The sequence below is a fragment of the Gadus chalcogrammus genome, chromosome 19 (genome assembly GCF_026213295.1).
Source record: "Gadus chalcogrammus isolate NIFS_2021 chromosome 19, NIFS_Gcha_1.0, whole genome shotgun sequence".
In the NCBI taxonomy this organism is placed as follows: domain Eukaryota; kingdom Metazoa; phylum Chordata; class Actinopteri; order Gadiformes; family Gadidae; genus Gadus; species Gadus chalcogrammus.
In genome coordinates, this window is record NC_079430.1 from 12,454,934 (window position 1) to 12,471,640 (window position 16,707).

Below are 16,707 nucleotides of genomic sequence, written 5' to 3' on the forward strand. Positions count from 1 at the left end.
TCCATATGGAGTTTATTCCTCTTTCCCCGTAGACATTTTTGTAGCAACAGCCTTTAATTTGCATATGCAAGGTCTGCATATGCAAATTGCTACTCTATACATGCGCTACACTGTAGTGTACATCACTTCTTCTTCTTCTTCTGCACCCATCTTCTGTCACTTCCTCAGACCTCCGTCGACTGATATTTTAGTGATGATGTGTGTTTGCTAGGGCTGGATGTGCGATATTAGATAATAACAAGCAAAAAACGGTTCTCATTTTCCATAACTAATCTACAAGAGAAGTCTGTCTGATAATTTAGTATTACAGAAAGACGGAACATCGCTGTCCAATGTTTTTCCAATATGGTGCAGCTCTGATCCCTCTGGATCTCTACCCGCCCGGCGGAGTCCCCTCGCACCTTAAGGTGCTCAGCGATCCAGCTCCTGTCCTCTGTACCGTCTGAACCCCTCGTCTGTCTAAAGCCCCCTCCCTCTGCCCGTCTGTCCCTCTCTCTGTGGAGCTGTGGAGCTTTGAGAGCTTGCGGTGTGTCCAGCAGCCGTCTTCTGTACCATCTTGTTTGTCTAAAGCCCCCTCCCTCTGTCCCTCTCTCCACTGACCCTCTGTCCCTCTCTCCACTGACCCTCTGTCCTTCTGTCCCTCTCTCCACTGACCCTCTGTCCTTCTGTCCCTCTGTCCACTGACCCTCTGTCCCTCTGTCCACTGACCCTCTGTCCCTCTGTCTGCAGCTGTGGAGCTGTGAGAGCTGGCTCTGTGTCCGGCTGCTGCAGGGACACAAGGACTGCGTCCGCTCCTGTCGCTTCTCGTGGGACAGCCAGCGCCTGGCAACGGGGGACGACAACGGGGAGATACGGGTGAGTACAGGGGTGGGGGGGAGGGGTAGGGTGAGTGCAGGGGGAGGGAGAGAGGAAGGAAGCTTCAGTACACCTACGTCTAGCCCAGTCCCTTAAGGTGTGCAGTGTGAGGATTTGGCTGACTGTCTAATTTAGTCATCCGCACATTTCATCAGACAGGGGGCAGCATGTTACCAGAGAGACGGGGGGGGCTACTGTCAGAAACAAGGGAGGCAGAGCCCCCCAAAATAACTTCCTGCTCATCCTTCCCCTCCCCTCCCCCCACTAGCTTATGGTTTATATCATAGTGAATCGGGACGATGGCGTCCTCAGGTCATCTCCTCAGAGTCGTCTCATCTTGCTTCTCGTTGTTCCGCTCCTGTATCTACACCTTTCTGGGGTGAGGGGCTCAAACCCAGTGGGAGGGGCCTCTCAGCTGGGGGCGGGGTCTCCATCATCTGGGACAGGCAGAAATCCACTGGCTCCGATGACAGCTCGACGGCTCTGACAGCCCGCCTCTGTTTCCATGGAGACCAGCGTGAGTCAGTCAGCGATGGCACGCCCGGGGTTTTAAATATAGCGCGCGCGTGCGTGGGACGGCGACGGGCGTGTCAGCGATGACGTGTGCAGGGTGGTCTGGTCGCTCTGTGGGGGGCCTGGAGCGCTGGGGGGGAGGGGAGGGGGCTCCTATTGGCCCTCCTATTGGCCCTTATCTGTTGACTTCATGATGACATCACAGTCGTAGCGTGAGGCAAAGCTAAGTAACCACTGGATGCACCAATGTCCTCACTGTCATCTGCTGTGTTGTTGAGGGCCAGAAGTAAAGTATTGTCTGATGAAGGGCTGGATATGAGACCACGGTTTCTTCTGATGAACGGTGACCGGGCTCTGTTGTTAGCCTGTGGAGTGTAGGGGATTGAACCCAGAACCTTCTCTGTGTTACAGCTGTGGAACCTGGGGGATTGAACCCAGAACCTTCTCTGTGTGACAGCTGTGGAGTGTGGGGGATTGAACCCAGAACCTTCTCTGTGTTACAGCTGTGGAGTGTGGGGGATTGAACCCAGAGCCTTCTCTGTGTTACAGCTGTGGAGTGTGGGGGATTGAACCCAGAACCTTCTCTGTGGTACAGCTGTAGAGTGTGGGGGATTGAACCCAGAACCTTCTCTGTGTTACAGCTGTGGAGTGTGGGGGATTGAACCCAGAACCTTCTCTGTGTTACAGCTGTAGAGTGTGGGGGATTGAACCCAGAACCTTCTCTGTGTTACAGCTGTGGAACGTGGCGGACGGCTCCCTGGCGAGGATCTGCTCCCGGGAGGGTAAGGACCCCATGGACTCTCTGCACGGCGGCTGGGCCAGCGACCTCCACTTCTCCCCCGACGACACCCTGCTGGTCTCGGTGGGGGGCTACATCAAGGTCAGACCAGGGGGCGCACACACACATGGGAAACACACACACAACGCGCACAACGCGTGGCTCTGTATGGGATTGGTTCAGTGGCTCTTCAGGAGGAGGGACGTCTCGCTCTCTGGGGTAGGACCTGCCAGAGGAAGGGTTCTGAAGCTGTCCCAACAGTGGAGGGGTGGCTGGGTGTAATCCTACTTGAATGGTGAATGTGATTAAAAGTAGCAAGCTATTGTATGGGGAAATTAACGTGTGTGTGTGTGTGTGTATGTGTGTGTGTGTGTGTGTGTGTGTGTGTGTGTGTGTGTGTGTGTGTGTGTGTGTGTGTGTGTGTGTGTGTGTGTGTGACTGTGTGTGTGACTGTGTGTGTGTGTGTGTCATCGTCTGACCGCAGTTAGTCTTTGGTCACACTGCGTGTGTGATATTGTTCAGAGTCTCTCCACAACTCCCCCAGGTCTCTACCACACACAGCGTCTCACACACACACACACAGACAGACAGACAGACAGACAGACATTCTGTCCTGGTGTTAGAATCCATGAGTAGGCAGCATGTGTGAAAAAGCTTGTCCCAAATTAGGATCACACACACACACACACACACACACACACACACACACACACACACACACACACACACACACACACACACACACACACACACACACACACACACACACACACACACACACACACACACACACACACACACACACACCTCCCTCCCACAGTACTTCACACCTTGCAGTTTTTGTATTGCCCGAGAAACAAAGGAGGGAAGACTCATAATAGTCTGAGTTCAACCTCCTCTTCCTCTGCTGCTGAACCTCGTCTTCCTCTGATTTTGTTAGAGCTGAACCTCGTCTTCCTCTGCAGTTGTTAGAGCTGAACCTCGTCTTCCTCTGCAGTTGTTAGAGCTGAACCTCGTCTTCCTCTGCAGTTGTTAGAGATGACCATCGTCTGCCTCTGTGCAGAGAGAAGGAGCTGAAGGGAGAGGCGTCTACAGGGTTCATAGGTCATGTCCCTGTGTGGCCCCTCCCACCTGTGATGGCTCCGGAGGCTTGATCGCTTCCGGGCCGCTAGTAGTCTTGTCCTCATCCCCGCTTCTCCTCCTGTCAGTGCTGATCCAGCTGTCAATCACAGACAGGGCGTGGCTTAACTTGAATCCAGATGTATTCAAGCCACGCCTTGAATACTTCTGGAGTGGCTCTCAGATGCAGATAGTCTGTCAGAAGAAGTCCTTGGTAAACCAAGTTATCAGAAACCCTCCCAGTTCACCTTAGAGCTCCCAAAGGGTTCGCAACCGGTAGCTCTGCCTCTGCTTACATTAAGAGCTACTGCAATGCAGATAGGCAACCTTATATTTGGCAGAGGATTTTGGTATAGTATCATAGTTTTTTGGTAAAGTATCAGAGTTCTGTGGTATAGTATCATAGTATTTTGGTAAAGTATCATAGTATTGTGGTATAGTATCATAGTATTGTGGTATAGTATCATAGTATTGTGGTATAGTATCATAGTATGGTGGTATAGTATCATAGTATGGTGGTATAGTGTTATAGTATTGTGGTATAGTATCATAGTATGGTGGTATAGTGTTATAGTATTGTGGTATAGTATCATAGTATTGTGGTATAGTATCATAGTATTGTGGTATAGTATCATAGTATTGTGGTATAGTATCATAGTATCACCATACTATGTATGGTATTGTGGTATTGTATACCATGCATAGTATAGTATAATAGTATTGTGGTATAGTATCATAGTATGGTGGTGTAGTGTTATAGTATTGTGGTATAGTATCATAGTATGGTGGTGTAGTGTTATAGTATTGTTTTATAGTACTTTGTATTTGGTATCTGATGTGGGGTCCCTCTGGGCCCGCTGTCGGGGGCCCTGGTGAGAGGAATTCTAGGAAAGTGTTAAGATGGAAAGCTCTCCCCTGCCTCCCCCACTGTCAGACATCACACACGCGCACGCACACATGAACATGCACTAACACAATCTTCCTTATCTCACCTTTTCACACATCCCTACCTCCTCTGTGTGTCTGTCTACCTGTCTCTCTCTCTCTCTCTGTCTCTGTCTCTGTCTCTCTCTCTCTCTCTCTCAGTGGACCGCCTCATTCCTCTTATGAATGTTATCTCTCTATTTTCACCCTCCGGTTCTTTATTTCCTGTTCCTGTTGTCTCTGACCTCCCTGCTCTGAACCTTCTCTCAACTCTCCAGGGGGGAGGGCAGCATCACACACACACACACACACACACACACACACACACACACACACACACACACACACACACACACACACACACACACACACACACACACTCTAAGCCTGCTTTCTGCTGTCCTGCTGATCTCCTCCGTCCCCCCTCCCCTCTGGCCCGTCTGCCTGCTCCTGAGCGCAGAACAGGAGCCTCTCTCCGCCCAGGACAGCCTCTGTGTGTCACAGCTCTTTTTGTGTGAGGAAGATAAATCGGTTCTGCCCCGCCCGTCTAAACCCGTCCCCAGGGGCCCCCCTGTGGGTCCCTCCACGCCGCTGAATAAGAAGACAGGCCCCTGGTGTCCAGCCTTCCTCCGTTATCTACTCTCTTACGAACCAGTGGCAGACTGGTTCTCCTCACTCCAGTACTAATAACAGCGCTTGCTTGTAGTTAAAGAAAACTCCATCGAGGGCAGAATCACACCAACAACACATCCAGCTGAAAACACCTGGCTGCTGTTCTTAGTGTTGCCTCAGTCACCTTCAGCAGCGTCAGACTCGACGTCCTCTGGAAGGTCAGAGGTCACACGCCTGGGCCGCGGACCCCTGGTGAGGTCTGGGCAGCGTTAGAGTTTAAGAGGAAAGCACCTTGACTCACTCCATAACCTTTGTGTCTCTCTCTCTCTGTCTCTCTCTCCCCTGGACCAGTGGTGGGACGTGGGGCGGGGCGAGGCCCTTCAGACCTTCTACCCCCGCGGCACCAACCTGAAGCGGATCCACGTGTCGCCCGACTTCTCCACCTTCGTCACCGTCGACAACATCGGGATACTCTACGTCCTCCAGCGGGTGGTGGGAACTCTCCCTGAACACCACCCTTGCACCCTAGTACCTTACAATACTAGTACTTAAGGATCAGTAATGGGATTAAGTAAACTGTAAATACTGAATAAGTACAGTGCCGTACACAAAGTACTTGAGCGAAGTACTACCAGATTTTCCGTTATCCAATTGTGCTTTAAGTAGTTGAGTGCCCACCAGCAAACCCTCTTTAATGAGGACTTTACCCCCGATGGTGGACTGGGGGGAGGAGCCTTTACACCCGATGGGGGAGGAGCCTCTCTGAGTGTATTATATTGATATTTTTTTAAGTTGCATGATTCCTTGATTTTGTTATTTGAGATACCAAAGGGTTGATCTGAATCTAAGAGCGATGGAATCGTTGGATGGATGTGATTCCTGCGGCCTTGTGATCCACGTCAGGATTCTGGGAGGTAGAGTGGTCTTTGAAATCCAAGCCCAGTGTTGTGAACACGCTGACGTGTGTCGTGCTGTCGTATCCACTGGTCGTTCTGCTCCAGTCTGCTGGGATGTTTCTAGTTAACTTATGAATTTCACTGTGACGTTGACCATGTGCCAGGGTCTAAAAGCTGGGGGTTTAGGTAAGGGTTAGGGTTAGGGTGGTGGATTAGGTTTTCATGTAGCAGCTTCTCAGGTGAATCCTGTATATGTGACTAATGCAGCGAAGCCTTAAGACGCAACACAATGGATGTGCTTTCTTTACCTTTAATAAGAAAGGGTTAGGGTTAGGGTTATTATAATAGACAATCCTATTGCTACTTTGGGCAGCTTCTGGGATAATTTCTCCTCTTTGCTTTTATATCCAACTTCCATCAATTTGAAATCTTTTATGAAAGGATTCGTTTTTTTTTACTTTTGGACAGCATTTTGTGTATCAAGCTGCTTCTGCGAATGCAATTCTGATTCCTGTTTCTGTCTGAGCCAAGTGTATGACAGGGTGAGGGTTGGTCCTCAGCCGCTCAGCTCGACCAACGTGTCTTACCGCTGAGCCAATCACAGCCTCTGAACTTTTGCGACTTTTTATCTTCAATTCTTTGGTGGACTTGTTGAAGTCCTTCAGAGTAGAACACGTAGCTCTGCAGTTGATGGATCATTTATTCCTGAACTTATGGCATGTAATCAAAGACAATAAAAAATATATTTGACTGAATATCGCTCATCAAATTGGTGCTTGTTGGTGGAAAACCAAACAGTCACAGGGATTAATAAGGGTTAGTACTACTTACCCTAATTCATCAATGAGGGCTAGTAGTACTACTAACCCCTACTCATCATGAGGGTTAGATCTACCCAACTCATCGTAAGGGTTAGTACTACTTTAACTCATCAATGAGTGAATGCTAACATCTACTCAGGTTTAATCGGGCTGTTTCACTGTTGTTGTTTTTTATATGTTTGACACATACACAATAAAATATTCAGAAATAAGTCATGTTTGTCTTTATTAAGTTCTTTGCTTGCAATTGGTAAATCTAAATTTGCCGACACAGAATATTCTCACAGTGCATCACATGGTTACTAAAACAATGACTTAAATCTTACCTCCAGAAAGCTTTTTGTCATGTCTGTAGGATTCCACTTTACCTTTCAGTCATCCGATTGGCCCCAGTGGATGACTCGGGGCCTTTTTGTCTGCCTGCCCTCGTTGAGCATCACCGCAGTCTTGCGCCAGGCCAGCAGACCTGTTGCTAAGCTAGCGGGCTAGTCACCTGTTTTTGGGGGCGTGGCTTTGGAGGGAGGCCTCACCCAGTTTTGAATGTTGTTATGGAAAATTTGGTTATTTGGTTATTGTTCTTTTATTATTGTGACATGTTGGATGTTTGGCCGAATGTATAACGAATAATTTTTGAAATTACAAACCAAATATATTATTTTTATTCTTTGATTGTATCCCCATTTTTTCAAGTTTTGCTTTTAATTAATTTAGAGAAAGATCAACCCTCTAATGTTTTATCCGGTGATAAAAAAAACTTGGCCGGTAGATTTGTGTTTTCATTCCATATTCATAATCCTAACTTCAAAAGGGGCCAAGGAGAATGGATGGACCAGAAACGCTGTACCAGGTAGTGAGACCCAGAAGGACTAAATGTCCTCTGAAAACAGCTTCCACCTCAGGTCAGTGAACAGAAAGGCCGTCTCTCGACTGTCCGCTACTCTGATATCAGAGGGGCTCCAATACAGATTTACTAAAAACACAGTAAGGTACACTGGGATCGATTGATTTGTTATTGACTTTTACGCCAACTGCTCTTCTTCAAGGTATATTTCAAATAAATCAGATGCTATATATAAAGGTATATTAAAAATATATCATACGCTATATATAAAGGTATATTTAAAATAAATCAGATAACCACCTCTTCCCTCTCTCCTCTCTGAAGCAGTAATCTGTGCAGTTAGTCTCAATCGTTTCCTATATGCTTTTAAGTATGCTATTCTTGTCCCTTCTCAGTCGTTAATCATTCCCTCGACAGTAATTAAAGCTGTTGGTGGTGCTTAAACACTCTGCTCCACTTCCTCCTTCTCCTCTTCATCATTATCTACCTTCTCTTCTTCCTCCTCTTCATTCTCTTCTGCCGCCTCTTCCTCATCCTCTTCACCATTCTCTTCCTCCTCATTTCCCTGCTAACGTCTCCGTTCCTCAGAGGAGTCATCCTAGAAGAGGTGTTGATCCTACCGGGGTGAGTCTGGAGCGGGCGTCAGGGTCATGGAGACGTGGTCATGTTGTCTCAAACTAAAACTCATTCACAAAAATGAATTCATTCACATGAAACAACAGGCTTCATCTCTTTGATACAAGATACAAGATCGTTTATTGTCATATACACAATGGAAACATAGTTTACACTGGGCAATGAAATTCTTAATTTGCAAGTTCCCTAGACACAAAATATACTTAAAATAAAAGTAGATAAATAAACTAAACTACTAAAAATATCTGTCTTTGTTCCTGCAACCCTTAAACCTGTGTGTGTGTGTGTGTGTGTGTGTGTGTGTGTGTGTGTGTGTGTGTGTGTGTGTGTGTGTGTGTGTGTGTGTGTGTGTGTGTGTGTGTGTGTGTGTGTGTGTGTGTGTGTGTGTGTCTGACTAACTGATCTGGAACATGGCTCTCTTTTTCTATCTAAGCTTGCCTTGCACCTTCTTTCTATGTCTGTGTTCTCTTGTTCTTGTCTATTTTGTTCTTGTCTAACCAAGATCCTAGTTCTCTTCCACTCACCTCCGGATCAGTATGCTGGACCATACTGCTGCCCTCACACCCTATAGCGCTACAACCACACATCGTTAGTGAGGGTCTGAAGGAGTCTTTAATTGTGAGGCTGTTAGTGTGTAGAAACAGCAGCAGGATGAGATCCTGATGGATGTTAAATTAACTAATGTTTGTTTCATCAGTTCTTGATTTGATTATGAATAATAATGATATTGAACCCCATCCTTTTGATTACGGATTATTCTTGATATTCATTGTGTGGAATGACGCTGGCTATCACCAGGAGTAGGCAGAAGATTCCAGGATGAATCTAAAGGAGCAGAGAGTGGTGACGAGGAGGACGGGAGCGTGGGAGCTGAGCACTGAGTCCTGGAACACGAAGCACTGATATCTGGAGCGAGTTCAGACGTTTAGCGGAGAGACAATCTAGGACAGAGGGCTGACGGGCGGAACGCCTCCGAGTGTCTCGCCTCGGGCCTGAGGCTCTGTGTGTATGCATGCTAATTCATGTTGCATCATCGTGTTCTGAGGACCTCTCCGTCTCCGTGTGCAGTACGTTTTCAGGTCGTCGATCGGGGCTAAACGACCTGCTAGTGGAGACACGTGATTCCACCGCAGGCGGTCGGTTCAGCTTCACAACAATCACACGCTCGGCAACAACAGACGGAGGCCCGTGTTCCCTTAAGCGGTCTGGGTAATGTGAGGCGATGCCTCAGACTCCACCAGCACCTGAAGTAGCAGTTTTATGACACAGGCGCACAAGGTACTTGGCTTATCTCCGCTTCCTTTGAAAGAACAATTTGAGAGGTAATTCCCTTTAAAGACACAGGTCTACACCTTCTCTCTCTCCCTCACCACCTCCTCCTCCAGAGCTGGTGGGCTGGCTGACACGTCGTGCTCATCATCACGTTGGGTTGAAGCGATGACATAAGCAGCTTAGTGCAGCTAGCATGGCTGTGATTAGACATGCTAGCGAGCACAGCTACCAGCTACTGTCTGGCTCCTGTCCTCAACTGTCTCTGTCTCGGTCCTCTACAGTCCCTCTCTCTATCCTCTACTGTCGCTCTCTCTGTGTCCTCTACTGTCTCTCTACTGTCTCTCTCTCTCTCTGTCCTGAATTGTATCGTACTGCATGCATCTAGAAACGTATCGGAACGGCCTATAAAGGAGAGATGCACACCCATAATTTATGTTTTTTTACCTGTATGTATGTACCTGTATCTATGTTAGTAACTGTTTGTATGTTTTAATGTATGCATGTCATTATACCCCTTAGTGTTTTATTTGACCTCAAAAATATTTTTCACAGATACAAAACAAGGACAGTTGTACCCCTTATGTTTTCTTTTTATAGGGTAAAAAAACAGCAGTGTTACCCCTTACGTTTTATTTGATGACGGGCGGTAAAAAAAAATGGCAGTGTTATCCCTTGCATTTTATTTGATGATGGGCAATAAAAGACGGCAGGGTTACCCCTTATGTTTGATTTGATGACGGGCGATAAAAAACGACAGTGTTACCCCTTATGTTTTTTTTGATGACAGTGTTTCCCCTTATGTTTTATTTGATAAAAAACTACAGTGTTACCCCTTATGCATTATTTGATAAAAAACAACAGTGTTACCCCTCATGTTTTATTAAAAAAAAGACAGTGTTACCCCTTACGTTTTATTAGATGACGGGCAATAAAAAAACGACAGTGTTACCCCTTACGTTTTATTTGATAGAAAACGACAGTGTTACCCCTTATGTTTTATTTGAAAAAAAAACGACAGTGTTACCCCTTATGTTTTATTTGATGACGGCCGATAAAAAACGACGGTGTTTCCCCTTATGTTTTATTTGATAAAAAACTACAGTGTTACCCCTTATGTATTATTTGATAAAAAACGACAGTGTTACACCTCATGTTTTATTAAAAAAAAGACAGTGTTACCCCTTACGTTTTATTAGATGACGGGCAATAAAAAAACGACAGTGTTACCCCTTACGTTTTATTTGATAGAAAACGACAGTGTTACCCCTTATGTTTTATTTGAAAAAAAAACGACAGTGTTACCCCTTATGTTTTATTTGAAAAAAAACGACAATGTTACCCCTTATGTTTTTTTTGATAAAAAACGACAGTGCTACCCCTTATGTTTTTTTGATAAAAAACGACAGTGTTACCCCTTATGTTTTTTTTGATAAAAAACAAAAGTTTTACCCCTTATGTTTTTTTGATGACAGCCGATAAAAAACGACAGTGTTACCCCTTATGTTTTTTTTGATAAAAAACGACAGTGTTACCCCTCATGTTTTTTTTGATGACGGCCGATAAAAAAAGACAGTGCTACCCCTTATGTTTTTTTTGATAAAAAACGACAGTGTTACCCCTTTTTTTTTTTTAGATGACGGCCGATAAAAAACGACAGTGTAACCCCTTATGTTTTTTTTGATGACGGCCGATAAAAAACGACAGTGTTACCCCTTATGTTTTATTTTATGACGGGCAACAAAAAAACAACGGTGTTACCCCTTACGTTTTGTTTGATAAAAAAACAGTTTTATTTATTTAAAAGACAAATTTATTTGATAAAAAACAACAGTGTTACCCCTTATGTTTTATTTGATAAAAAACGACAGTTTTACCCATTATGTTTTATTTGGTAAAAAACGACAGTGTTATGTTTTATTTGATAAAAAACGAAAGTGTTACCCCTTACGTTTTATTTGTTGACGGGCAATTAAAAAAAAAAACAGTGTTACCCCTTATGTTTTTTTTTTTTGAAGACGGCCGATAAAAAACGACAGTGTTACCCCTTATGTTTTTTTTGATGACGGCCGATAAAAAACGACAGTGTTACCCCTTATGTTTTATTTGATGACGGGCAATAAAAAACGACAGTGTTACCCCTTATGTTTTTTTTGATGACAGTGTTTCCCCTTATGTTTTATTTGATAAAAAACTACAGTGTTACCCCTTATGCATTATTTGATAAAAAACAACAGTGTTACCCCTCATGTTTTATTAAAAAAAAGACAGTGTTACCCCTTACGTTTTATTAGATGACGGGCAATAAAAAAACGACAGTGTTACCCCTTACGTTTTATTTGATAGAAAACGACAGTGTTACCCCTTATGTTTTATTTGAAAAAAAAACGACAGTGTTACCCCTTATGTTTTATTTGATGACGGCCGATAAAAAACGACGGTGTTTCCCCTTATGTTTTATTTGATAAAAAACTACAGTGTTACCCCTTATGTATTATTTGATAAAAAACGACAGTGTTACACCTCATGTTTTATTAAAAAAAAGACAGTGTTACCCCTTACGTTTTATTAGATGACGGGCAATAAAAAAACGACAGTGTTACCCCTTACGTTTTATTTGATAGAAAACGACAGTGTTACCCCTTATGTTTTATTTGAAAAAAAAACGACAGTGTTACCCCTTATGTTTTATTTGAAAAAAAACGACAATGTTACCCCTTACGTTTTTTTGATAAAAAACGACAGTGCTACCCCTTATGTTTTTTTGATAAAAAACGACAGTGTTACCCCTTATGTTTTTTTTGATAAAAAATAAAAGTTTTACCCCTTATGTTTTTTTGATGACAGCCGATAAAAAACGACAGTGTTACCCCTTATGTTTTTTTTGATAAAAAACGACAGTGTTACCCCTTATGTTTTTTTTGATGACGGCCGATAAAAAAAGACAGTGCTACCCCTTATGTTTTTTTTGATAAAAAACGACAGTGTTACCCCTTTTTTTTTTTTTGATGGTGGCCGATAAAAAACGACAGTGTTACCCCTTATTTTTTTTTTTATGACGGCCGATAAAAAACGACAGTGTTACCCCTTATGTTTTATTTTATGACGGGCAACAAAAAAACAACGGTGTTACCCCTTACGTTTTGTTTGATAAAAAAACAGTTTTATTTATTTAAAAGACAAATTTATTTGATAAAAAACAAATGTTTTATTTGATAAAAAACGACAGTTTTACCCATTATGTTTTATTTGGTAAAAAACGACAGTGTTATGTTTTATTTGATAAAAAACGAAAGTGTTACCCCTTACGTTTTATTTGTTGACGGGCAATTAAAAAAAAAAACAGTGTTACCCCTTATGTTTTTTTTTTTTGACGACGGCCGATAAAAAACGACAGTGTTACCCCTTATGTTTTTTTTGATGACGGCCGATAAAAAACGACACTGTTACCCCTTACGTTTTATTTGTTGACGGGCAATAATAAAACATAAGTGTTACCCCTTATGTTTTTTTGATAAAAAACGACAGTGTTACCCCTTATGTTTTTTTTGATAAACAACGACAGTGTTACCCCTTATGTTTTATTTGTTGACGGGCAATAAAAAAAACAAACAGTGTTACCCCTTATGTTTTTTTTGATGACGGCCGATAAAAAACGACAGTGTTACCCCTTATGTTTTTTTTGATGACGGCCGAGAAAAAACGACTGTGTTACCCCTTACGTTTTATTTTATGACGCGCAACCAAAAAAACGACAGTGTTACCCCTTACGTTTTGTTTGATAAAAAAACAGTTTTATTTATTTAAAAGACAGTTTTATTTGATAAAAAACGACAGTTTTACCCATTATGTTTTATTTGGTAAAAAACGACAGTGTTATGTTTTATTTGATAAAAAACGACAGTGTTACCCCTTACGTTTTATTTGTTGACGGGCAATAAAAAACGACAGTGTTACCCCTTATGTTTTTTTTGATGACGGCCGATAAAAAACGACAGTGTTACCCCTTATGTTTTTTTTGATGACGGCCGATAAAAAACGACAGTGTTACCCCTTATGTTTTTTTTGATAAAAAACGACAGTGTTACCCCTTATGTTTTTTTTGATGACGACCGATAAAAAACGACAGTGTTACCCCTTATGTTTTTTTTGATAAAAGACGACAGTGTTACCCCTTATGTTTTTTTTGATAAAAAACGACAGTGTTACCCCTTATGTTTTTTTTGATAAAAAACGACAGTGTTACCCCTTATGTTTTTTTTGATGACGGCCGATAAAAAACGAAAGTGTTACCCCTTATGTTTTTTTTGATAAAAAACGACAGTGTTACCCCTTATGCATTATTTGATAAAAAACAACAGTGTTACCCCTCATGTTTTATTAAAAAAAAGACAGTGTTACCCCTTACGTTTTATTAGATGACGGGCAATAAAAAAACGACAGTGTTACCCCTTACGTTTTATTTGATAGAAAACGACAGTGTTACCCCTTATGTTTTATTTGAAAAAAAAACGACAGTGTTACCCCTTATGTTTTATTTGAAAAAAAACGACAATGTTACCCCTTACGTTTTTTTTGATAAAAAACGACAGTGCTACCCCTTATGTTTTTTTGATAAAAAACGACAGTGTTACCCCTTATGTTTTTTTTGATAAAAAATAAAAGTTTTACCCCTTATGTTTTTTTGATGACAGCCGATAAAAAACGACAGTGTTACCCCTTATGTTTTTTTTGATAAAAAACGACAGTGTTACCCCTTATGTTTTTTTTGATGACGGCCGATAAAAAAAGACAGTGCTACCCCTTATGTTTTTTTTGATAAAAAACGACAGTGTTACCCCTTTTTTTTTTTTTGATGACGGCCGATAAAAAACGACAGTGTAACCCCTTATGTTTTTTTTGATGACGGCCGATAAAAAACGACAGTGTTACCCCTTATGTTTTATTTTATGACGGGCAACAAAAAAACAACGGTGTTACCCCTTACGTTTTGTTTGATAAAAAAACAGTTTTATTTATTTAAAAGACAAATTTATTTGATAAAAAACAACAGTGTTACCCCTTATGTTTTATTTGATAAAAAACGACAGTTTTACCCATTATGTTTTATTTGGTAAAAAACGACAGTGTTATGTTTTATTTGATAAAAAACGAAAGTGTTACCCCTTACGTTTTATTTGTTGACGGGCAATTAAAAAAAAAAACAGTGTTACCCCTTATGTTTTTTTTTTTTGAAGACGGCCGATAAAAAACGACAGTGTTACCCCTTATGTTTTTTTTGATGACGGCCCATAAAAAACGACAGTGTTACCCCTTATGTTTTTTTTGATGACGGGCAATAATAAACGACAGTGTTACCCCTTATGTTTTTTTGATAAAAAACGACAGTGTTACCCCTTATGTTTTTTTTGATGACGGCCGATAAAAAACGACAATGTTACCCCTTATGTTTTTTTTTATAAAAACGACAGTGTTACCCCTTATGTTTTTTTTGATGACGGCCGATAAAAAACGACAGTGTTACCCCTTATGTTTTTTTTGATAAAAAACGACAGTGTTACCCCTTATGTTTTTTTTGATAAAAAACGACAGTGTTACCCCTTATGTTTTTTTTGATGACGGCCGATAAAAAACGACAGTGTTACCCCTTATGTTTTTTTTGATAAAAAACGACAGTGTTACCCCTTATGTTTTTTTTGATGACGGCCCATAAAAAACGACAGTGTTACCCCTTATGTTTTTTTTGATAAAAAACGACAGTGTTACCCCTTATGTTTTTTTTGATGACGGCCGATAAAAAACGACAGTGTTACCCATTATGTTTTTTTTGATGACGACCGATAAAAAACGACAGTGTTACCCCTTATGTTTTTTTTGATAAAAGACGACAGTGTTACCCCTTATGTTTTTTTTGATGACGGCCGATAAAAAACGACAGTGTTACCCCTTATGTTTTTTTTGATAAAAAACGACAGTGTTACCCCTTATGTTTTTTTTGATGACGGCCAATAAAAAACGACAGTGTTACCCCTTATGTTTTTTTTGATGACGGCCGATAAAAAACGACAGTGTTACCCCTTATGTTTTTTTTGATAAAAAACGACAGTGTTAGCCCTTACGTTTTATTTTATTATAATTGTTAAATTGTACTATGATTGTCCAGCTAGGAGGAGCTGGGGATCGAACACCCAACCTTCCAGTTTCAAGAACACTGCTCTACCTCCTGAGCTAAGCCGCCCAAACTCTGATAATACACGACAGTGTCACATTTTATTATTTATTTGATGACGGCCCATAAAAAACGACAGTGTTACCCCTTATGTTTTTTTTGATGACGGCCGATAAAAAACGACAGTGTTACCCCTTATTTTTTTTTTTATAAAAAACGACAGTGTTACCCCTTATGTTTTTTTTGATGACGGCCGATAAAAAACGACAGTGTTACCCCTTATGTTTTTTTGGATAAAAAACGACAGTGTTACCCCTTATGTTTTTTTGATGACGGCCGATAAAAAACGACAGTGTTACCCCTTATGTTTTTTTTGATAAAAAACGACAGCGTTACCCCTTATGTTTTTTTTGATTATAATTGTTAAATTGTACTATAATTGTCCAGCTAGGAGGAGCTGGGGATCGAACTCCCAACCTTCCAGTTTCAAGACAACTGCTCTACCTCCTGAGCTAAGCCGCCGGATCTCCGATAATAAACGACAGTGTCACATCTTATTATTTATTTGATGACGGCACATAAAAAACGACAGTGTTACCCCTTATGTTTTTTTTGATGACGGCCGATAAAAAACGACAGTGTTACCCCTTATGTTTTTTTTGATAAAAAACGACAGTGTTACCCCTTATGTTTTTTATGATGACGGCCGATAAAAAACGACAGTGTTACCCCTTATGTTTTTTTTTATAAAAACGACAGTGTTACCCCTTATGTTTTTTTTGATGACGGCCGATAAAAAACGACAGTGTTACCCCTTATGTTTTTTTTGATAAAAAACGACAGTGTTACCCCTTATGTTTTTTTTGATAAAAAACGACAGTGTTACCCCTTATGTTTTTTTTGATGACGGCCGATAAAAAACGACAGTGTTACCCCTTATGTTTTTTTTGATAAAAAACAACAGTTTTACCCCTTATGTTTTTTTTGATGACGGCCGATAAAAAACGACAGTGTTACCCATTATGTTTTTTTTGATGACGACCGATAAAAAACGACAGTGTTACCCCTTATGTTTTTTTTGATGACGGCCCATAAAAAAAGACAGTGTTACCCCTTATGTTTTTTTTTATAAAAACGACAGTGTTACCCCTTATGTTTTTTTTTATGACGGCCGATAAAAAACGACAGTGTTACCCCTTATGTTTTTTTTGATAAAAAACGACAGTGTTACCCCTCATGTTTTTTTTGATAAAAACGACAGTGTTACCCCTTAT

General features: G+C 41.7%; 1 protein-coding gene across 1 annotated transcript in view; it reads left to right on the forward strand.

The window, feature by feature from the left end:
• The window catches only part of apaf1 (apoptotic peptidase activating factor 1), a 24,109-nt gene extending 17,149 nt beyond the window's left edge, over positions 1 to 6,960 (forward strand). The window contains exons 25-27 of the mRNA XM_056578686.1: positions 730 to 855; positions 2,102 to 2,248; positions 5,153 to 6,960. Coding sequence (XP_056434661.1) covers positions 730 to 855; positions 2,102 to 2,248; positions 5,153 to 5,353 — 474 coding nt within the window. The 3' untranslated portion in view covers positions 5,354 to 6,960. The remainder of the gene's footprint in view (positions 1 to 729; positions 856 to 2,101; positions 2,249 to 5,152) is intronic.
• Positions 6,961 to 16,707: the final 9,747 nt, after the last annotated feature.